We start from the raw sequence: 24,946 nt of genomic DNA, 5'->3' as shown, positions 1-24,946 counted from the left end.
GCAAAGTTCAGAGATCAGAGGACATATTTAGTAGGTTAATATAAAACAAGCCTGGAAAGATATAGAGCAGTATTAGATTTTGGAAAACCTTGGCTGCCTGTCAAAGGTCTCTGAACTATATTTGCTAGGATTTAGAAAATTGTTAATGATTTTTAAGCAGAGGAGTTACTTGACCAGAGCTGCAAATCTGGAAGGGTATGGAAAATAAAGGAGTGAAGGTGGAAAAGTTGAAGTAAAAATACAAAGATTTATTTAAAGCTTACTATGTGCAATGTGCAAAAATTAGATTGACTGAGGGTACCATTTAGCTGCCACAGTGATCTTCCTAAGGCATAGGTTTCTGACCATGTCACTCATCCTATTTAACAAACTCCAAGGATTCTCCATTATTTCTCAGATCAAATATAAAATCCACTTTACCCCCATCTTTTATTTTATAATACAGTTACTCTGGCCTCATTGCTATTATTCATATAAGACACTGTATTAACTGTACATTTTTTACTGGCTGTTCCCCAAGTCTGGAACTTTCTTCTTTCTTTTCTCTACCTTATCTCAAATCCCACCCTTTGCAAGAGGTCTTTCCAGGTGTTCTCCTCTCTCTTCAACATCTCCATTCTCAATACTTTCTCTCTGAGATTGCTCCCAGTTTATTATGTATATATCCTGGATGCAATTAGTTGTTTGCTTCTTGTCTCCCTCTTTGAGGACAGAAATGATTTTTGTCTTTCTTTGTAGCCCCAGCACTTATCACAGTACCTAGAATATAGTAATCATTTTATAAATACTTGTCAACTTCACTTGAGGGTAGGCCTGAGAAATAAGCAATATTTTTTTCCCATGGAGTAGCTAAGGTCAATATTGAGAAACCAACTATGAGTGGGTTGATCATAAGGGGATGTATGTATTTATTTATTTGGTTACTGAAATTCATGATACTACCTACCTAGTCACAAGGTATTTGTAATGTAAACTGCATGTGGAAAAGCTTCTACACTGATGAAATGACAGATTCTGGCAAGTGTTTAGAGACACTGATGACCTTTGGTAATGGGTAGCTAAAGTATTTTTTACTTTATTTGTACCTTTTGGTGGATGCCTTTGTGCAGAAAACTATTCTTCTTCCCATTTGTATGGAATGAGGAGCTGGTGTGATGACGACTCAGGACCTGGAAGTGGGGTTGGCACTAGATCCTGTAGTGTAGAGTGTTGTAGACCTCATCTTTGCCAGTTCTCAAGATTAGAAATGCCTTGGCAGAATTTTGCTACCCGAGTAGAGAATATGAATTCCCTGTGGAATTCCCAATCTGGGTTATGACTATTTGAAAGTAATCCAAGGTAGTTGACAGAACTCTGCTCTTCTCACTAATTTGACTTTGTCATTCTTAGACCAGCTTTCAGAATGAGCCTCAAGAATTTTTTGATTCATATTTTCAGCAGAAGAGCCTACAAGTTATCAGCACATTGAGGTATTTATTCCCTTTAGGACCACAAACATTAGTTATTTGTATAGAAATTTGAAATCACAAAGCTCAGTTAGGCCCCTACCCTTCTAAGCACAGGCAGATAAAGGAAGAAGAAGGTTCTGTGGCCATGAATGGGGAGGTAGAAATATTGAGGTCCAAGCTTTGGGCTCTGTTATTGTTATATTGTGCTCTGCCCACAGAATGACTTCTCCATCCCTTACTGAGCTGTACCCCTAATTATAGATTTGTCTTTAATCCTGGCTACAGTTTGAATCCTAAATCTAGTCCCCAACTTAGCCACTTATCTTTTATTTTAGCTCTATGTTTATTTTATTTATATTTTAACATATAAACATACATATATATGTATATGTATATATATACTTACAGATACATATACATAAATATATCTCTATACATATATATATATATACATATACAAATATACATATATATCTACATCTAAATCATACATACATATTTTTTTCCTAATAGAATAAAACCTCCTTGATGGCAGAGGGACTATTCCATATTTATCTTTCCATTGTTAGCATAATTCTTGGCACACAGTAGGCAGTTGATAAATGCTAATTGATTGATTGATTAGGTATACTCTAGAACTTCAGCCACAGACCTGGTTCTAACCATGGTCAAAGTCTGACCCTAGACTGAGACTTAACTTTGGTCTCAGATTTGGCTCTAATCTATCCTTATCTTACCAGCTATCTCACAAATACCTGCTGTGAGTCCCCAAAGATAATAGGTGTTTGTCCTATTCAATCAGTAAATTAGGCACCTATTATCTGTTCTTAAGCACAGGTTTAACAATGTTACTCTCCAACTTAAACTCCATCTTGCTCCCTGTTGCCTCTGCTTGTAGCTTATATCCTTTAATAGTATTATTAAATATCATCATTTAATTTTAAAATGATGCACTTTTAGATTTTAAAATTTCTCTATTCTAGGACTCACATGCATTAGTAGAGACAATTTTCTCACTTGTTCCCAATACCAGTGAAATTCCATGACCGGTTGCTCTCCTTATCAGCATCTCTATCCTTATCCCTATTCCCCCTCCTCAGCCTTCTCACAGACCCTCTATCTATGCATGTCTCCTAGGTCTTCAGAGGCAGAAATCTTATTTTTTGATATCTTTATTCTATCATTGAATATATTTTCTTTGTGTGTCTTTTGCCTTAGCTCCCTACAACCAGGTTTCAGTACAAAGGTCAAAACTAAAGTGCTCAGCATCTGCTTTAAAAGCCTGTTCGTTCTTCCAGCCACAGAGATGTTAACAGGCAGTCTGTCTGGTCAGAACATTCCACCTGATGTCGAGGTAATATAATGATGCTTCCAGCTGAGGTCACATGGTAAGGTCTGGCAAATGGGATCAGGAAACCTAACATTAAGTCCAAATTTGCTATTTTCTATTTATGAAAAATTGGGCCAGAACCTTTGGAAATAATGAAGTGCTTTGCAGATGCAATAGATTATGATTATTAGAAGAAATTTTTTCAACTGGAAAGTCTATTAGACACTGAAGAGGCCAGGCTGGATCCATTTTGTCTGAAAATCCTTAAGAAGCATCTTCCCAGAAAAGCCGGGCATTTCTGTAACCTCATATATTTACAAAGCATTTACCTCACGAATACCCTTCAAGGCAAGAAGGATAATTAAGATCAATTCCATCTTGTGAATGAGAAAATTGAGGCTTGGAGAAATTCACTAACTTTTCCACAGTCATACACTAAGTATTAAAAAGGAATCAGACTTTCGTTCTCTGGACTATAAGATAGGGATTTGGAATAAAATATGCTGTATCGCAAAATTAATTAATGATTGTTTTTTATAAACCACTCATTTATTCATTTGACATTAATTAAATTCCTAATATGTTATAGTACTATACTAAATACTAGAAGAGATATTTACAAATAACAGATAAAAACAATACAAGATAAATACATAAGGGAGGTACCAAGTGCTTTGTGATATTTGAGGGCAAAAAGAACATTGCAAGAAAATACACTGAATAGAAATCTTTTGTTAGTCCTCAGGGATAGAATAAGACAGGAGTTGGGGAAACAACTGTTGAAGAGCTCTTGCGGCTTCTTCAGAGCAGATATGACTCATAGGATCACAGGATAATAGATTTAGGGCTAGAAGGAAACATGTAATGTAATCATCTTTTTTTACAGATGATGAAACTAAGATTCAGAGAAGTTAAACAATTTCCTTAAGAGGTTAAACAATTTTCTTAAAGTAACACAGGTAGGAAATGACAGGATTGGAATTTGAATATGACTTCCATGTCACACTCAGCCCTCATTGTCCTTCTATCCTACTTTGTCTCTATCAGGCCAGGCTTTGAGATGCTAGAAATGACTAAAAAGTTTTATTTTTCTGCATGTAGACCCTACATAACAAGACTATGGAGAACCTTGATCAGCTTCTCCAGAGTTTCCTCTCTGAGAATCAGACAATGGAAGAGCTCGAGTTTCTCCTGGAGGTGAGAAATGGAAGTGATGACATCCACAAACGGCCCCAGTCCCTCTCCATATCTCTCCCACCCCTTTTAACAAAGGCTCATTGTACAAGTTGAGGGGTTACATTCAGGCTTTATCTTCTTTTGCATGAGAAATATTGAATACTGCTTTGTATATAGGTGTTTCTAAGTAGCCGGAAATCTGGCTGTGCATTAGCCAGATGGATTGAAATTTGTTAGTTTTACTTTGGCTTTTAGTACTATAAAGTACTATAAAGATAAGGATGAGTAATTCAGTATCTCTGATGCTTTTGAACATAACCTCCCTCCCCACACCTTTTCCAAATTCTTCCTTGCTTTAAATGATGAGTTCAGAGTTCTAGTCTCATTGTGATGGTTTGATATGGACCTAAGAATGAGTTTTCCCCTGAAGGGAATGCTATATATTATGCTTAGGGGGAAAACTGTGTTTATACTCTGTACATAGAGGGGTTTAGTAGGCATTGGGGCTTTAATAGATTAACAGGAAAATCTAATCAGTATTTCTAAAATTATTGTGCAATATCTCTCTTCCCCATCTCAGTTGAACTCTAAAAACAAGCAAACAAATCCTGTCTATATTTGTTGACTCCATTTCTTATCCTTTCAGTCTCTTGTTATAGTCTGGCTGCTAACTTCATCATTCAAACGAAACTATTCTCTCCGAAGTTACAAGTGATCTCTTGCTGTTGTCTTTTTTCTCTATCCTACTTCTTTTATACCTTCCTGCAGCTTTTTACACCATTAACCACCTTCTTTTTCTGGTTACTTTATCCTTTCTGGGTTTTTCTTTCTTTAATTTCTCTTTGTTTCCCTATTTATCCATGTGCTCTTTCTTAGTTTCCTTTGTGAAATCATTATCCATGTCTCATCAGCAACTGTGGATACTCCTAGGTCTCTTCTCTCTTTACATTTTCTCTTTTGGTGACTTCATCAGTTTCCATTATCATCTCTATACAGATGATTAACATCTTGATATATCCAGGCCCAGTCTTTTTCCTGAGCTCTAATTCTATATAACTCTCTATCAGATATTTTAAACTGGGTATCTCAAAGAGATCTCAAATGTAATGAAACAGAACTCATTTTCTCCTTTACAAACTTCTCTCCTTTACAAAACTTTCTTTATTTCTAGGGCAATAATGTTTTTCCTTTTCTTCTTCTTTTGCTGAGAAAGTCAGGGTTAAGTGACTTGTCAAGGTTCACACAGCTATTAAGCATCTGAGATCAAATTTGAACTCAGGTCTTCTTGACTCCGGAGCTGGTATTTTATCTAGTTGCATCAGTAATATTTTTCCAGTCCCCTAGGTAGATCAGTTATCCTTAACTTCTTATTCTTATTCAATCTCTGTAAACCCAAGTTACTAAATCTTGAAGTTTCTACCTCTCTTATATTTGACTCCTCTGCCTACTCATAGGACCACTGCTTTGGCTGATTTAGGTCCTCATCACATCTCATAGACTATTGCAATGGTGTTCCAAGTTGGTCTTGCTCAGTTCTAATCTATTCTTGACAGAGCTGCAAAAAATGATTTTTTAAAAACATAGATTTCATCATAGCTTCCTTTTTTCTTAGAATAAAAGATAAATGCCTTGGCTTGGCTTTTGAAGTCCTCCAAAACCTGGCCCCAATCTATTTTTCCGGACTAATTATTCTCCTCTCTACATTTTATGGTCCTGCCAGATTGGCCTTCACATTGGCCTTTACATCTTCCATCTTCCGTGGATCCATCTTCCATCTGTTCCTTTGTACTAGCTTTTCATACCTGGAATGTACTGCATCCTCATGTACCCTGTAGAATCCTTGACTTCCTTTAAGGTTTTTGCCACTTTCTACATGAAAATTTTCCTGACTTCCCCAATTATTAGAGCTCTATTTTCTTGCCTTGTATTTAACTACTTTGTATTTTATTTTGTAAGGAAGGGGATGGATTGCGTTACAGATCTGGAGTCAGGAAGAGACTCACCTTCCTCAATTCAAATCTGGCCCCAGACACTTCCTAGCTTTGTAATCTTGGCCAAGTCACTTGAACCTTGTTTGCCTCGGTTTCCTCATCTGTAAAATATGCTGGAGAAGGAAATGATAAATCACTCTAGTATCTTTGCCAAGAAAACACCAAATAGTGTTACAAAGGGTCAGATATGATTGAACAACATCAAAAATTTATTTTGTATTTATTCTGTATCCATTTCCATCCATACTTATTATCTCCTCTGTTAATAATAGGTAGCATTTATATTGCAGTATATGTGTGAAATACTTTGCATATATTCTCACATTGGATCTTGAGAGTAACGATAATTTCACTTTTTGTCTTTGTATCTTGAAACCTAAAACAGTGCCTGGTACATAGCTTGTTGGTTGCTTGAGTTGGGAAGAAAATAAGTTCTTGTATATAGGATTTTAAGGTTTGCATGATATTCCCTAGACCTCTTCCAAATAAGAAGAGTCTGAAAATTTTTTTCCCATTTTTGAAGTCTTATCACTTCATTGCCAGAGGACTACAGTTGGACTTGCTATCTGGAGACCTTCTCTGCATCTCACAGCAATCTCACCACTTACTGAGATGACTTAGATAGTGTTTTTTCAAACATGAAGTCATTACCTTAGATCATTAGTGACATCATAGCCTCACAGAATTTCATATTTGGAAAGGACTTTAGAAGCCATCGATTCTAACCCATACCTGAAACCTGAATATCTTCCATAATATATCCTTATTTAAAGACTTCTGGTGATATGGTACCGATTAATAGCAGTCCATTCTACTTTTGTCTAGCTCTAATTATTATTCATGATGTTCTGCCATCAAATTTAAATTTTCTGAAGCCATATAGAATGTGTCTATTCACTCTTTCATTTACTTGCCCTTATTATTATCTAGTCCAACTCCCAATGAATCAATCAACAAGTATTTGTTTATCATCCTCTATGTGCCAGGCACTGTTAGGTTCCAATAGCCAACAAATACTTGAAGACTCCTAATACTTTCCCATCACATATATTTGTTTAGTTTCCTCTCCTCACCTGGACTATATACTCCCTGAAAACTGGAACAATTCTATCCTACTTTTCTTCCCAAAGAAATGCTCTGCAATAAATAGAACATGTTCTTCCTTCTTCTATAGGTTCCCTGCAAGTTTCTAAGGCCTCCATCTACCTCCTAGTCTGTATTCTGAAAGACTCATTTTCAAACTGGTGATATGAGGGTCAGAGAGAGAAAATGAGAAGAAGTTTGGACTTAAGAGTTGAAAGACCTTCCTTTGAGAACAGGCTGTGCCCCTTGCCAGATATGTGATGCTGGGCAATTAATAGAATCATGAGATATTAGCATTAGGTGGGAACTGATAAATCAACTCCTTGTTTTACTAGTGAGAAAAGTAAATAATACTGTGCTAGAGGATATGCACAGAGAGGAAGTGACAGAAAAAGGTCTTCTGGACTCCAGGTCTAGGACCAAAAATCCAATGCTTTTTCTAATTTACTATACTCTGTCATATAATCTGTCTAAACCTCAGTTTTCTCATTTATTAAGTTGGGTGAATAGTAGGGTATAAACTGGAGATTACAAAGTATTTTACAAACTATAATACACTGTGCATAAACACCCAATATTGTTAATAATAGACAATTAGTATTTATTACACACCTATTCTGTGCTAAGAAGTTTTGATGTGTTGGCTTATTATTTTTATATCTTTCTAAATATCTATCTCATAGCTATACACACAGTGGATACTGTATATAGGGTTATTCACTAGTTATATCACCATTATAATAGGAGGAATGTAAAACTGGGGAGTTGGGAATGGTGGTATTATGACAAGTTGAAAGGAAGGGTGAATATATTCAGGGAATGGTGAAACTTTGAAGTGCCCTTCATATCAATCACCTTATTATCTACCTAATCAACTTGTCCACAGGACTAGCCATGATCAAACATTCACTCAACAATTTTGGTAGGTGGGGTAAAGGACGGGGAATGAAAAAGACTCGGGACTACAATGACTCTCAGTTTTTTCTTCTTTTTTTCTTGCTTCACCTGCAGCATTTTGAGCCCTGGCTCCTGACCAATAAGCCTAATGAAAGGCTTCAGGCCCTGCAGACTGCCTTGAAACTCCTACAGTACTCCCAGAAAAACTTGAATCTAACTGTAAGTTAAGACACATTCCTCATTTTTCTCTGCATTGGTTTAGTTTGTACAAAAGCCTTTTAACATAATATAATCAAAATGATTCATTTTGCATTCAGTAATGTACTTGAATTCTTCTTTGGCCACAAATTCCTTCCTTCTCCACAAATCTAAGAGGTAAACTATTCTTTGTTCTTCTAACTTGCTTATAATGTTACTCTTAATGTCTAAATCATGAACCCATTTTGACCTTATCTTGTTATATGGTGTTAGGTGTTGGTCAGTGCCTAGTTTCTGGCATACTAATTTCCAATTTTCCCAGTATTTTTTGTCAAATAGTGAGTTCTTATTCCAAAAGCTGGGATCTTTGGGTTTGTCAAACACTAGATTACCATAGTCATTGACTATTTTGTCCTGGTTTCCTAACCTATTCCACTGATCATCTACTCTGTTTTTTAGCCAGTACCAAATGGTTTTGATGATCACTGCTTTATAATATAGTTGTAAGTCCGGCACAGCTAAGCTACCTTCATTTGCATTTTTTTCACTAATTCCCTTGAAATTCTTGACATTTTGTTCTTCCAGATGAATTTTGTTATTATTATTTCTGTGAAATAATTTGTCAGGAATTTGATTGGTGTGGCACTAAGCAGATTAATTTTGGTAGTATTATCATTTTTATTGTATTGGCTCAGCCTACCCACAAGCACTTGATATTTTTCCAAGAGATTAGATGTGACTTTATTTGTGTGGTGTTTTATAACTGTGTACATATAGCTCCTGATTTTGCCTTGGTAGGCAGACTCCCAAATAGTTTATATTATCTACAGTTATTTTAAATGGAATTTCTCTTTGTATCTCTTGCTGTAGGACTTTGTTGGTAATATATGAAAATGCTGATAATGTATGTGGCTTTATTTTGTATACTACAACTTTGCTCAAGTTGTGAATTGTTTCTAGTAGTTTTTTAGTTGATTCTCCAACTATACCATCATATTATCTACAAAGAGTGATAATTTCCTCATTATCTACTCTAATTCCTTTAATCTCTTTTTATTCTCTTATTGCCAAAGCTAACACTTCATATGCAAAATTGAATAGTAATGGTGATATTGGATAACCTTGTTTCACTCCTGATCTTATTGGGAATGACTCTAGTTTATCCCAATTACATCTGATTCTTGCTTATGACTTTAAACAGATGCTGTTGATCATTTTAAGGAAAACTCCATTTATTCCTATATTCTCTAGTGTTTTTAATAGGAATGGGTGTTTGGATTTTGTTAAATGATTTTTCTGCATCTGTTAAGATAATAATATAATTTTTGTTAGTTTTATTATTGATATAGTTGATTATGCTGATAGTTTTACTAATATTGAACCAGTCCTGCATTCCTAGTATAAATCCTAATTGGTCATGTTATATTATCCTGGGGATAAATTGCTGTAATCTCTTTGCTAATATTTTTGCATCAATATTTATTAGGGAAATTGGCCTATAATTTTCTTTCTCTGTTTTGATCCTATCTGGTTTAGGTATCAGCATCATGTATCTGTCATAAAAAGAATTTGGTAGGATTTCTCCTTTCCCAAATTTTCCAATAGTTTGCATAATATTGGAATTAATTGATCTTTAAATGTTTGGTAGAATTCATATGTAAATTCAGCTCTGTAGATTTTTTCTTAGGGAGTTGATTTATAACTTGTTCAATTTCTTTTCCTTTTTTTTTTTTTTTTTTTTTTGCCTAAGCAATTGGGGTTAAATGACTTGCCCAGGCTCACATAGTCAATTTCTTTTTCTAAAATGGGACTGTTTAAATAATTTATTTTTTCCTCTGTTAAACTGGGCAATCTATATTTTTGTAAATATTCATCCATTTCACTTAGATTATTATATTTTGGCATACAATTAGACAAAATAGCACCCAATTATAGCTCCAGTTTCCAATACTCAACATCTGTTAAGGATTGTACATGCATACCTTTAGAGCTTGAAGGGATCCCAGAGGCATCTAATTGAATCCCTTCATTTTATAGATCAGATCCCTATCTGAGCCCCTGGGAAGTTAAAGTGACTTGGATACTAGTTGTCTCAATCGGAATTGCCTAGATTTCAGAATTCTGCCAGTAAATAGACTATTTTGGGCATAAGAACATGATGTTTAATGGGCAGTGTTATTCATCATTTATTTATTTGTTAAGGAAAACTTTGTTATTTATTTATCAAGGTATATTATTTACTCAGGAAGCTCTTAGCTCAAACCAATCATAAATTTCCTTTTTAAAAAATTCCTTTATGGCAACTTTTTAAAATAAACTTAAATATATGAATATGGACACAATTATTTTTTATAGTAGGTTTGTAATAGACTAATTTTCTAGTGCCTGTTTGAGTTTACCTTGATATGAGGACATGTAGACTTCCAGATTTTAGGAACAAGGGTCAGAAGCAATGTTCCCAAAACAGATTTGCTTGTTGACAGTGTTAGAAGTTTATGAAAGATGAAGAATAACAGAGGTAAAAACAATGAACAATTAGGCTATTGTTTTTAATTTGAGAGGATACACTTTTAGTCAAATTGAGGTATCAGGAATAATATTTTAAGGAATTGAAAACTGATGTAAAAAAGTAGATACAATGAACACAGACAGATTTTTCTCATAGTTTAGTTGCTTAAAAAATTAAAAGACAAGTCTCATTTTGGGGAAGAAGATTGGAGTCAGTAAAATAAATTTACAATATCACCAAAGCAATTTTCTATTCTTTCTAATTGTTCAGTCAGGATCTCTCTCATTGTCCCTGTGTAATATCTATTTTAGCTATATGCTGATGGATGAGCTCTTTGTCTATATACCACATAGAATAGTCTCAACAATAAACATTCTTCCTAATTTTTTCCAGTGTAGATTCTTTTGAAATAGAATCATTCAAAATAGCAATTTGTTTTTCTTTTTTGAATGATTATGAATCCATTTAAGAAATTCTGAAATGTTGCTTAGTTTGATGCAGTTGCAATTGCCACAAACTGAAACATCTGGAGGATCTCAAGATTTACAGGGAAGCCCTCTTTAATTTGGACTCAAAGCTAAACTTTCATGGCAGTGGAAAATAACATTACTGAGTTTACTTCTGCCTGTTAATGACACACTAAAAAATGATGCTCTAAGAATCATTTGACAAAGTCATCTTTGTTGTTGCATCATTCAAGTAAGCTTATAATTTTTGCTTATACATGGGAAGTACATTGTAAAAGGAGAGAATTTAAAGAATTATTTTGCTTTATCAAATCAAATGCTTTTTATATTTAAACAATAAGCACAGTGGGATCTTGCATTCTTTACATCTTTCATTCAGTTATGTTATGCAAGATAGTTTACAATGGAATATTTTCTTTGAAGCCTGCTGTTTACCTCCTCATACACTCATTAAGGATGTCTTTTATTGTCAAAAAAATTTACATTGGTGGGAAAATAGATATATTGCTTAGTAGCTATTGATATTATCTCAGTTGTCCTTTTGTGATATTAATAAGGAGAAAGATGTTTTCCCCTCACACCTTTGGTATCTTCTCCCCCTTTATATGCACTCAGAATCAATCTCACAAATCTCTCAAAATGTCACCTCCAGCACTGACCTCATCTGTTTATCTTCAGTCTGACTGGTTTTCTCAATCTTCTGTTGTCTGCTACTTTTCCCATACAGTTTTCTTCATTATCATTTCTACTTCCTTTGTAAGCTCTTTTGAGACTGTGATTTTGAAAGAACAAACACGATGTTTTCCTTCTTTAATGGTAAAAAAAAAATCTCCTGTAAAAATTATTACCATGTATAATGATAATAATAAAAGAAAAGTTTGATTACATAAAACTGAAAAGCTTTTATGAACACAATCAGTATTGTTAGAAAAAGAAGGGACTAAATCATTTGGGAAAAATTTATAATAAATATCTATAATAAGAGTCTAATATCTAAGATTTATAGATTAATATAAATAAGACGGAAAAAAATCAGTTCCAAATGGATGTGATCAAAAGATTTAAAAAATGGTTCTCAAAAGAAAACCATATTTTTTACAACTAAATGAAAGATTACCCCACATCAATAATAAGAACAATTTTAGTTTTATTCTTATAGTGAATAAAAGGTAAAGATAACAAAAGACAAAAATAGGCAATGTTAGAAGAGTTGTGGAAAGACACTAAAAAAAGTAGTGTTGTGCATTGGTTAAACCATTCAGAAAAATCTTTTAGAATTTTGTTTTCAAAAAAAACCTATGATGTGGAATTTGATTTAGAACTTTTGCTGGTAGGTTTACATACATAGTCCAAGTAGGTCAAATATATTTACATATTCATAGCAGCATAGAATTGCAAATAAAGTTCATTGATTGGAAAATGACTAAACACATTTTGGCACATAAATTTAACATGTTTTTACACATTTAGAAACAAAGAATATTTAGTGGAGCATGAGAAAACATGTGAACTGATATAGTAAAACAAATAGAACCAAGGATTCTTGTATCCAAACAAACTCCAGCTTCTGTACCCCCACCTTTTAAAATAAGGAATAGCTCACTGAAAAGTGATGGGGACGGATGTGTTCAAAAATGTGGTGTAAAAAAGCAAAATCTTTAAGTAGAAAATTTTAAATTATATTTACAACTTTTCCATTTTTCATCTGCTTTTTGGATTTCCTTTTAGTCAATCTTAAATGTATTTTGGAATGACCTTGCTTGTTTTTATTTTTTGCTAAGTTTTAAAAAATCGTTTTCTTTCCTTCCTCGCACTAAATGGCTTCTTGCTATTTTATGGGGCATCAATGATCATAATCTTCCAGTATTCTTCATTTATATGTTTCTCAACTTAGCAAGGAGATCAAATATTTGTTGACTAATGTGGTTTTAAGGCTATTTTGGCCTCCTTATTATGGTAGTTGATTTATGCTTTTTAAGTTTCTATATCCAATTACAATAATTGATACTGATACTCTCCTCCATGCATTTGCCTCCATTCAGTGTCAATAATTCATTTAAATTAATCAAGTTGTAGTTGTTTTACATGACAAAGAATTCATCACCTAGTGATGAACTTGTTTATATATTAAACTGATCCTTCAAAAGCAGAGGTAGTTTGTTAGGATAAACCTTCAAGAGGGTCCATGCTTTATAAGCATGGAACTTAAGTAGTTGGGGGTAATCTGCAAATCACAAGGAGTCATCAGAATAGAACTTTTCAGAGTATTAATGTTGTTACATATTGTTTGATGGCTACTGGTTATAAAATATTGTAGTCTACAAGAAGCTGAAATTAAGGACATAAAAAGGCAATGAAGAGGCACATGACAGATGCAAGCAATAGACATCACATTACAAACAAGAAGTTAATGAAGTCATGTAAAGGGTTTTTACCAAAGAAACAGATGAATGGAAATTAGCTAATCACATGGTAAGAATTAGAGATTATTGATGGTTATTCTATATATTCCATTAGCATCTTTTCAATGTCATGAGAAAATGAGGAAGGATCCTAACATATTTGGAGAACTATGCATTCTCTTGGAATGTTCTCCTATGAAAAACGTTTCAGAGGTATTCTAATTAGGACCATACCTGGCACATAGAAAGGGCCTAATACTTGGCAGTTGGTTAGCTATCTGACATAGACAAGGACATCTTGTGGATGAAATACAGTCTATATCATTGGAGGGTCTATCGCCTCAGTAACATTGCAAGTCCATTTGAGTTTGCACTATGAAAGGGGAGAGAAATCTAGGAACAAAGTTTGAGAGGACTTCTCAAAGTTGGAAGGGCAGGATTTTTTTTTTAATATGGGGGGATCTGTGTATTTTTTAAAGCACTGTGAAGTGAGCCAATAAATAAAGAGGTACTGAAGGCTGCTGTGCAGCCTTGACAAACGAGTTAAGTTACCCAATAAATTTTTAGTAAACTTAGTTGGGTTATATGATTTTCTCCATCATTGTTATAGCAGCATGAAAAGAGTGGAAAAATGGAAAGTCTGGAGTAAAACAATATGGGAACAAGGATAGGGTTGTGAGTCAAATGTATATGGTACAGTATGAACTGTCTGGTCAAGACTATAAGGGGAGGAAAGTAAAGCCAGAGTGAATGAAGAAGAGCAAGGAGAAATGGAATGACCTCCAGGTCAATCAATTAGTCAAGAAGCACTTTAAATGCTATTATGTGACAGGCATTGTGTTAATTCTCTGAATCACTATGATGATTAAAAATAGGTTTATAAAGAATGAGACATAAGAATATCTGGAAGGATAAGAATTTGTAATCAGAGGGGAATTTTAGAATGTAAAATTCTGGAGTTAGAAAAAATATTGGTAAAGGTAAAAGCAAGGTTATGACTATCACCATTTATAATTGATATGAGTGAAAATTCAGATTAGGGAACTGAAGAGTATGATCATCTTGGCAGCCAGATTGTTGGAGGGAATAGGCACATGGAAGTTCCTGATTATAGAGCAAATGTTGGGGATGAGTGCAAAATTGACCTAGGTACTTGAGAGAAAAGAGAAAATAACTTGGGAATCATCTAGATAAAGGAGATCTAGATTCAGTGATACATACAAAGAACCAATCAATGACATTTTTTGATGCTTATTAAGAGCCTAATATGTGCCAGATACTCTATTAGGTGCAAGGTATACAAATACAAAGAATGAAACAATCCCTACTTGAAATAAATGTACATTTAATTGAAAAAACCAAATATATCTAAAAAATTTCCCAGCATAAATAAGTGAAGAAAATTTAAATATTTTCAAAATGGTTTAATGTAAATAATTTGGGAGAGAGGGCATCAGCAAATGAAGGATCAGAAAAGGTTTCCTGTAAAAAAAGATGATGTTTTAGTTACAGAGTAAAAGAAGACAGAATCTTATGAGACAAAGATAGAAATGAAGTGTGTTCCAGGATTGGGAGACAGCCACTGCCAATGAAAGGAATGAAAAGATGGAGTACTGTCTGTGAGGAGCAAAGAGAAAGATAGTTTGTCTGTATCGCAGAATATAAAGGGGGAAATAATGTCAATTAAGGCTGGAAAGGTAGATTAGAAAGAGGTTGTGTGGGACTTTAAAAGATAAAGAGTTTGCATTTTATCTTAGAGATAATAAAAAGCCACTGCAGTTGGTTGAATAAAGGAGACACATGATCAAATCTGGGCTAAAGAGAAATTTCTTTAGCAGCAGGGGTGTGGGATGGATTGGGGATATAAGGCAGAGAGGTCAGATAGAATGCTGTTGCAACAATTTGGGCTAGAGATGATAAAGTCTGAACTATACTAGTAACTGTGGGAGTGGACAGAAGGAGTTGGATTTTAGAGATTTTGTGAAGGGAGAAATATCAAAATTTGGCAATCAACTAGATATGGGTAAACAGAATGAAGAATTAGACATAATGACAAAATTACAACAAACCTGATAGATTAGGAAAATGGTTGTATTTTTGGAGTTAGAAATAGCAATAGCAATGATCATTTACTATAGAAAACTTGTGGATCTCATGATCTTCTCGTTACCAACAATGTATTCCATTTACCTAAATGCAATAACACTTCATAGATGCACCATTGCATTAAACATTGGCATTTAATAGACTATGTGATTGTAAGAAGAAGAGACAGACAGGCTATGTGAGTGCCATGTGTGGAGCAGTGTGCTGGACTGATTATAGACTTATCTTCTCCTTGTTGAATATTCACAGTCAATAAAAGCAGCAGCTTCAAGGCAAAGAGACCACTAGAAGAATTAATGTCAATAGATTAGCGTGCTTCTCTGAGAGGGAACAGTTTTCTAGCTTGGAGGGTTAAGTTGAGCCAACACACATCAGAAACAATGGAGCAAAAAAGGAGTTGGCAGCTTTCAGAGATTTGTTGCATAGCACTGCAGATGAGAAATCATCTGGGTCAGAACACTCATAAACATCAAGACTGGTTTGATGAAAATGATGGGAAATTCAGAAGCTGCTAAGTGATAAACAAAAACTATACAGGGTATATACCAGTAGAATGGTTCGTCCAGCTCTAAAAAGGTAGCATTCAATTCCATCAAAAATAAAGTATAATTGAAACTTAGATGAAGGATTCTTGACTCAGAAAAAAGGAAATGAAATTTAGTTTTATGAAGACAGCAACAATCCAATGCATTTTTATGATGCACTGAAGGCTATTTATGGCCCAAAGACCTATGGTGCATCTCAACTACTCAGTGCTGATGGAGCCACATTGATTAGTGATAAAAACATGATCTTAGAGTAATAGACTGAATACTTTTATAGTGTTCTTAACAGCCCATCCTCAATCAATACTGAAACTACTGAGCATTTACCTCAAGTTGAAATCAATCGCTTCCTAGCTGAAGTTCCAGCTGAAGAAGAGGTTTTGAATGCCATCAGGTTACTTTCATGTGGTAATGCACTAAGCGCTGATTCTATTCCAGCTGAGATTACAAGGTGGAGGGTTCATTGCTCATACAAAAGCTCATTGAAATTTCCCATATTATATGGCAAGAGTAAGTTTAAGGATGCCTCCATTGTCCATCTTTATAAAGGTAAAGGAAATAGATTGTCCTGTGATAATCATGGGAGACAGGAGGGTAGAGAACTCTCTCTTAGTAATTGCTGGCAATTACTTGCCAGCAGTAAAGCCAGAGTTCTCCTTAATAGGCTGACCTACCACCTACAAAAAAAAAAAAAAAAACATATACCTGAGAGCCAGTTCAGAAGGGGCCAGGAGCAGATTAAAGGTCTGTACACATTTGTAGATCTGACCAAGGCCTTTGATACTGTGAGTCATGAAGACTTCTGGGAAATTATATCAAGTTTAGTTACCCAGAGAAGTTCATCAGTAGTACATTAGTTTCATGATGCCATGCTCGCCTGGGTTCTGGATAATGGACAATCACTTGAGCTTTCCCAGTCACCAATGGAGTGAAACAAGGCTGTGCTTGCTCCTATGCTTTTTAGCATGATATTTTCAATCATGTTGTCAAATGCTTTCAAAGAGGACAAAAATGGCATCAAAGTCAGCTACTACACTGATGGTAAATTCTTCAACTTGAAAAGGCTACAAGCTAAAACCAAAGTGGAAGGAGTGCTGATACATGATTTTTTGTTTGCAGATGATTGTGTGCTCAGTTCAGCCTCTGAAGCAGAGAGACAGCAAAGCATGGATCCGTTCTCTGCTATTTCTGCTAATTTTGGCCTAACAGTTAACACCAAGGAAGCACAGGTCCTCAATCAGTCATCTATATGTGGAAACATAAGTTACAGTAAATGATGATTTTTGCATGCTGTGAATAAGTTCGCTTACCTCAGCAGTATATTTTCCAGCGAAGTCCACATTGATAAAGAGATTGACACACACGTTGCTAGAGATAGTTCAGTGTTTGAGAGGCTCTGAAGGAAAGTGTGGGTTGAAGAGGTATCACACTGAAGGTCTATAGAGACATTGTGATGACCTCATTATTGTATGCTTGTGAAACTTGGATGGTATTCCAACATCATGCTAGGAAACTGAATTGTTTCCATTTGAATTGTCTTAGGAAAATTCAGAAGATCACCTGGCAGGATCAGATACCAGACACTTAAAAGGTCCTTGAAAAGGACCCTGAGAAAAATCCTTTGTCAAACTAAACCATCAAGCATTTCAGCTCTACTGCAGAAAGCCCAACTCTGTTGGGCTGGCCACATTGTTTGAAGGCCACAATGCTTTGCCAAAAAGACTTTTGTGGAGAGCTCACACAGGACAAATGCTCACAAGATGGTCAGGGAAAAAAAGATACAAGGACACTCTCAAGGTATCTCTTGAAACCCTTAGAATCAATTGTATGACATGGGAAACACTGGCATAGGATCCTCTAGCATACCCTCATCAGAGAAAGTGCTGTGATCTATAAGCAAAGCAGAATTGAATTAACCTAAAAAATGCAAGATGTGCAAAGTTAGAGAAGCTACCCTAAATGTTTATATAGACTATTTGTGTCCAATCTGTGGCAGAGAATTCTGAGCTCATAATGGTCTGATCAGCCACAGTCAGTTCCACTATTACTCCACTTTAACATAATGATGTCATTTTGGTCCTCTTTAAGAATGAAGGAGAACAACCAACTGTACTTTTGACAGAAATCAGGAAGTCTGGAAGAAGGAAGGGTTTGGGAGAAGTAGAGTAAGTTTAGTTTTAGACATAATAAATTTAGAATGCCTTGGACCATTGCGTTTGAAATGTCCAATGAGAAATTGGCGATGAGGGGCTGACATTCCAAGGAAAAACTAGGAATAGATATATAGCTCTGGGGACCCTTTGCATAGACATGATAGTAAAACCCTTGGGAACTGATGAAGTTACCAAGAGAGACAGAATAGAGAAGGAATTCTAATTTTTTTTTTCATGTACACTTTGACTGTCTAATAAAGCTTATGAACTCACTTCTCTGACTATTTTTAAAGGCATAAAATAAAAATACATAGGATTACAAAGAAAACCAAAGATTCTTGAAAATAAAGTTACATTTTCTCCTATTCCCATTGAGAGACCCTTAAATTTATATCCATTGACATTTCTAAGGATCTTTGGAACCCAAGATAAGAACTACTGGTACTGAGGGTAAAAAGAAGGCCTACTAGAAAACCATGATATGGATGATGAGATACGGAGGAATGATCAGATAGGTAGGAGGTAAATTAGAAGAAAATAGAGTCATAAAACCTAGAGAGGAGATTGTATTCAGGGAAAGAGGCTCCTCAACAATGTGAAAGGCATTAGATAGAGAAAGTACTATAGTGTGGCAAGAATGATCACCAATGTGTTGTTGGTAGAGCTGTGAATTAGTATATTCATTCTGGAAAACAATTTGGAATTATTTAAATAAAATGACAAATTATATGATTTGATCTAGAAATTTCCTTACTAGATATATTTCCTAAAGGGGTCACTAATAAAAAATAACAACAATAGTGTGCATTTAAAGAGTACTTATAATAAATATCATTGCATTTTATCCTCATAACTCCAGAAAATAGATGCTATAATGATTCCTATTTTATAGTTGAGGAAATTGAAATTGATAGCATTTGAGTGACTAGTCTAGGAGCACATTGCTTGTAAGTATCTGAGACTAAATTTGAACTCAGGTCTTTTTAACTCCAGATTCAGCATTCAATCTACTGTGCCACCTAGCTATCATTATACTAAAATAAAAGTATAGCACAACTTTTTGTCTTAGGAAGGAATTGAAAACAAAGTAGAGGCTCCTTGATTAGGGAATTGGTAATCTTGTGGTAAAACATGAATAATATAATATTGTTCTGCAAATATGTTCCATAAATATGATGAATAAAAAGTACTTAAAATATTTAGTTATACTGGTACAAAATCAATCAATTAATTAATAAACATTTTATTAAACATCTACTATGTGCCTGGCAGACATTGGGCTAAGTATTAGGGCTACAACCACAGTAGCATCAACAATAACAAAATAATCCCTGTCCTTAAGGACCTCAAAATATAATAGGGAAACCAAATATATACAGGATAAGCTGAAATAATTACCAGAGGAAAGACAATAGAATTAAGAAGGATTGGAAAAGATGTGCTATAAAAGATAGAATTTTAATAGGACAAAGCCATGGAAACCATATTTGAGGAGGGAGAACATCTCAGGTATAGAAGATAGCCAGAGAAAATGTTGGAGTTTGTTTGCGGAACAGCAAAAAGGCCAATGTCACTGTATCAAAAGAGTACATAAGGCAGAGTAAGGTATAAGAATACTACAAAGAAAGGAGATAGGGCTAGATTATGAAGGACTTTAATATCAAACAGAGGATTTTGTATTTGAACCTGGAGGTGATAGGAAATCACTGAGAGGATGACTTCTAGGCTGCAAGCTTGAGGGGCTTGCAGGATAGCTTAGGTGATACAGTAGATAGAGCATGGGATCTGGAATCAGGAAGACCTAAATTAAAATTAGATATGTAGTAGCTATGTGACCTTGAACAAGTCACTTAACCTTGTTTGCCTCAGTTTATTCATCTGTAAAATGAGCTGGAGAAGGAAATAGTAAAATACTCCAGTGTCTTTGCCAAGAAAATTCCAAATGAGATCACAAAGAAACCAGCATGAGTGAAATGACTTGAAGATGGGGAAGGGCTTAGGGAGAAAGATAATGAGTTCTATTTCAGATGCATTTAGCATAAAACATTTATGGAACATTGGAGATATCTGAAATGTAGTTGTACATACAAGTTTGGAGGTCAACATACAAACTGGGGCAGAATAGGTTGAGAAAAATTATCACAGAGATTACAAATATATGGGAGATGAGATCATTAAATTGAATAGTATAGAAGGAGAAGAAGATCCAGGATAGAACCCTGTTTGATTTATAGTTAAAGAGTATGATTTTGATGAGGATGCTGCAAGGGAGACTTGAAAGGAACAGTCAGAAAGGTAGGAGTAGAATCAGGAGAGCATGGTGCCCTAAAAAGCTAGAGACAAGAAAGTATCAAGGTAGAGAGCATGAGCATTAGAGGCAAAAACTACAGCTAGAGCAAGAAGAATGAGAATTGAGAAAAAGACACTAGATTTTGCAGCTAAGATCAATGGTAACTTTGGATGAAGAGAGATGAGAAAGCGGAGGCAATTATTAAAGAAGTTTAGCTTTAAAGAACTGAAAAGTTATAGGACAATAGCAAATACAGAAGAGTTTCTTCAGGATAGGGAAACATGGACATTTGTGTAGGCATAAGAAATGAATCTATAGAGAGGAAAAGATTGAAAATAAATGGGGAAAGAATAAATAAAGTAAATAAGGTGCATGACAAAGAACCAAAGAACAATGTACAAGAAAGCAAAGAAAATGGACATTCATGAATATAATTTCTTCTAATATATATTCTTTCTTGCTATATATTTTGAATCCTTCCTGATATTCTTCTGGACACATGACAATGTTCTTTTGTTTTGTTTTATTTTGTTTTGTATTCCTTTCTTTTTTTAAAGAAGAGAAATGGGGAGGCAGAGCCAAGATGGCAGAGTTTAGAGGCAAGGACTCGCCCCCAAGCTCTCTTTCAAACCCCACTTTAATGGCTCTAAACAAATTTAAATATGTCAGAACTCATAAAAAGATGGAAGGAAACAATTTTCCAACTGAAGATAACTTAGAAGGTCAGCAGGAAGAGTCAGTTGCACCAGGGTGGGACAGAAATATGATGCTACACCATCATAGGCCTAGCCCCAGCCCTTTCAGCAGCAGCAGCAACAACAACACCAGCTTCTGGAGATCTCAGCTCATAGGTAAGGGGGCTAAACAGATATTCAGAATGAGATTAGAGTGGTCTTTGCTAGCACTGAGGCATGACTCTGTTGCTTTGCCCATGTTTAGACCCAGGTTGCAGTGCTGCCTTATAGTACAGGTCCCAAGAAAGATCTCTGAAAACAATTGCACAAGACCCTGAAATTTGTCTCTGAAGGTTGGGACATTGTACAGTCCATCCTGGAAATAGAGTCCTACTTTAACAAAGAGTTGAAAGTTGAGTAACAGCTAGAAAAATGAGCAAACAACAGGAAAATATTATGATAATAGAAAGTTACTATGGTGACAAGGAAGATCAAAATACACACTTTGAAGAAGATAAAAGTAAAAGCTTCTACATCCAAAACCTCTAAGGAAAGTAAAAATTGGTCTCAGATCATGGAAGAGCTCAAAAGAGATTTTGAAAATCAAGTAAGAGAGAAAATTGGGAATAGAAATGAGAGTAATGAAAAAGGAAATACAAAAAGCTAATGAGGGGGGAAATGCCTTGAAAAGCAAAATTGGCCAAGTGGGAAAGGAAATACAAAAGCTCACTGAGGAAAACAATTCATTAAAAATGAAAATTGAGCAAATAGAAGCTAATGGCTTTATGAGAAATCAAGATAGTATAAAACAAAACAAAAAGAATTAAAAATAGAAGAAAAAATGAAAGATCTCATTGAGAAAACAACTTAGAAAATAGATCCAGGAGATATAATTTTAAAATTATTGGCCTATCTCAAATCCATGATCAAAAAAAGAGCATACACATCATCTTTCAGGAAATTATCAAGGAAAATTGTCCTGATATTTTAGAACTAGAGGATAAATTAGAAATAGAAAAAATACACAGATCAACTCCTAAAAAAGATCCCAAGATGAAAACTCCCAAAAATATTATAGACAAAACTGCATACTCTTTGATCCAGCAGTGTCTCTATTGGGTCTGTATCCCAAAGAGATCACAAAAAAGGGAAAGGGATCCACATGTGCAAAAAATGTTTATGGCAAACTTTTTGTAGTGGCAAGGAACTGGAAATTGAGTGAATGTTTATCAGTTGGGGAATGGCTGAAAAAGTTACATGAATGTAATGGGATATCATTGTTCTATAAGAAATGACCAGCAGGATGATTTAAGGAAGGCTTGGATGCTAAGTGAAGTAAGTAGAACCAAGAGAACATTGTACAGAGCAACAAGATCGTGATGATTAACTTTGATGGACTTGCCTCTTTTCAACAATGAGGTGTTTTAGGGCAATTTCAATATACTTGTGATGGAAAGAGACTGAATTGCTGCAGTTGTTGTTTGCTTGCTTGTTTTATTTCTAAATTTTTCCTATTTTAATCTGATTTTTCTTATGCATTATGATAAATGTAGAAATAAGTTTAGAAGAATTGGACATGTTTAACCTAAAAAGAATTTATAATATCATGGAACTCTCAGGTGAGGGGAAAATATTGCAAGCACCCAGAAAGAAACAATTTAAGTATAGTGGAATTACAGACAGAATAACACAAGATTTAATAGCTTCTATACAAAAGGATAAGAGAGCTTGTGATATGATATTCCAGAGAGCTATGAAACTAGGATTACAACCAAGAATCACCTACCCAGCAAAACTGACTATAATCTTTCAAGGTAAAAGGTGGTCATTCAATGAAATAGAGGACTTTCAAGCATTCCTGATGAAAAGACCAGAGCCAAATAGAAATTTTGACTTTCAAATATAGGTCTCAGGAGTAAAAGGGGAATAATCAGTAAAGGGAAACTATACAGAACTTAATATAAGTTGATCTGCTAAGGCCGATACTTGGAACTCATAAGAATGTTCTCACTATTAGGGCAGTTGGGAGGAATATATATAAAGAGAGTTCACAGTTGTGAGTTGAATATGAAAAGACAATATCTAAAAGAATAAAATTAAGGGATAAGAGAGCAATTCACTGAGGGAAAGAAAAATGGAGATGTGGAAAGGTGCAAATTATCTGCCATAAAACAGGCAAGAAAAAGCTTTTACAGTGGAGGGGAAGAGGGGTAGAGGAAGGGGAGTAAGTGAACATCACTGTCATTGGAATTAGCTCAAAGAGAAAATAAAAACACATTTTCAATTCAGGGAGGAGGTGGTCCAAAGCAAAAACTTTCGAGGAGCGACAAGATGAAAGGAAAGAGAGAATAGAATAAACAGGGAAGAAATAGAGTTAGCAATAGTAATTGTGAAAAGAATTTTGAAGCAATTTTCTCTGATGAGAGTCTCATTTCTCAACTGTATAGGGGACTAAGTCAAATTTACATATATATATATATATATATATATATATGTGTGTGTGTGTGTGTGTATAATATATATATTTTATATAATAAAATTTTATATAATAAAATAAAATATAAAATGAGCTATTTCCTAATTGATAAGTGATCACAAGATAGGAACCATGTCCAAATGGCTATAAAATCATATGTATACCCCTTGACCTAATAATACTACTATTAACTATGTACCCCAAAAAACATTTTAAAAAAGAAAAGGACCTATATGTACAAAAAACATTTGTAGTTGTTCTTTTCTCAGGGCAAAGAATTGGAAATTGAGGGGATGCCCATCAATTGGGGAATGACTGAATAATGGCATGTGATTATGATGGAATACTATTGTTCTATAAGAAATGATGATCAGAATGCTCTCAGAAAACCTCAAAAGTCCTCCATAAGCTCATGCAAAGCAAAGGTACAAGGTACAAAATAATATCAGCTCTGAATGACTTTGCTATTCCCAGTACTACCCTGGGAGACTACTCTGAAGAATTTATGGTAAAAAATGCTATATATACTCAGAGAAAAAACTGATTATATCTGAATACAGATTGTAGAATACTTTTAACTTTGTTTTTCTTGAGGGTTTTTATTTTGGAGGAGGGGGATCTATGTTTTCTTTTGCATCATGATGGTTATAGAAATGGTTGACAAAAAAATGAAAGAAAATAAATGAAAAAGTGGAGATGACAGTAAGAGCAATCCACTGAATGAGACAGAAGGGAATGACATCACCTGAATGAGTAGATGGGTTAGCCTTCATCATGTGAGATGGGTAAAGAAGGAGATAGTTACAGAAGGTATCTGAGTAACAGGTGATGAGGAAGAAAAAGGAAGCGAGAGTTACTAATTTTGAATCAAGGCTCTCTTTTCAGAGAGTTGGGGGAGAGGAGGCATGTAAAATATGAAAAGAGATGAAAAGGTTTGAGAGCTACTGTAGGGAATGGAATAGGGATTTAATAATAGAGACATGGTAGGATTGCCTAGCAACAGTGAGGGCCCAATTGAGATTATATAACATAAATATGTAGAGGACCTATTTAAAATGGTTGTTCTTTTCTCCCCTTTTATTCAGCAGCATATGTGTTGGAGGAAAAACAATGAATTGTAGAAATGATTCAAGACTAAGGCATGGATGGGTACAATTGGCAAAGCAATAAAGAGCATAGGGATTCAAGAAAAGAATGTAGC

The 24,946-nt window shown here is 34.7% G+C and overlaps 1 protein-coding gene across 1 annotated transcript in view; it reads left to right on the top strand.

Moving 5' to 3' along the window:
• LOC100916963 (maestro heat-like repeat family member 5) overlaps positions 1-24,946 on the top strand; it is a 126,536-nt gene that overhangs the window by 41,364 nt on the left and 60,226 nt on the right. Inside the window, exons 9-12 of the mRNA XM_023496533.2 lie at positions 1,390-1,469; positions 2,667-2,802; positions 3,880-3,975; positions 8,040-8,144. Of these exons, the coding sequence (XP_023352301.2) occupies positions 1,390-1,469; positions 2,667-2,802; positions 3,880-3,975; positions 8,040-8,144 (417 nt within the window). The remainder of the gene's footprint in view (positions 1-1,389; positions 1,470-2,666; positions 2,803-3,879; positions 3,976-8,039; positions 8,145-24,946) is intronic.

The sequence above is a fragment of the Sarcophilus harrisii genome, chromosome 1 (genome assembly GCF_902635505.1).
Source record: "Sarcophilus harrisii chromosome 1, mSarHar1.11, whole genome shotgun sequence".
Taxonomy (NCBI): Eukaryota; Metazoa; Chordata; class Mammalia; order Dasyuromorphia; family Dasyuridae; genus Sarcophilus; species Sarcophilus harrisii.
The sequence above is the reverse complement of the archived record's forward strand: the minus strand, read 5'-3'. Positions and strand labels throughout refer to the sequence as shown.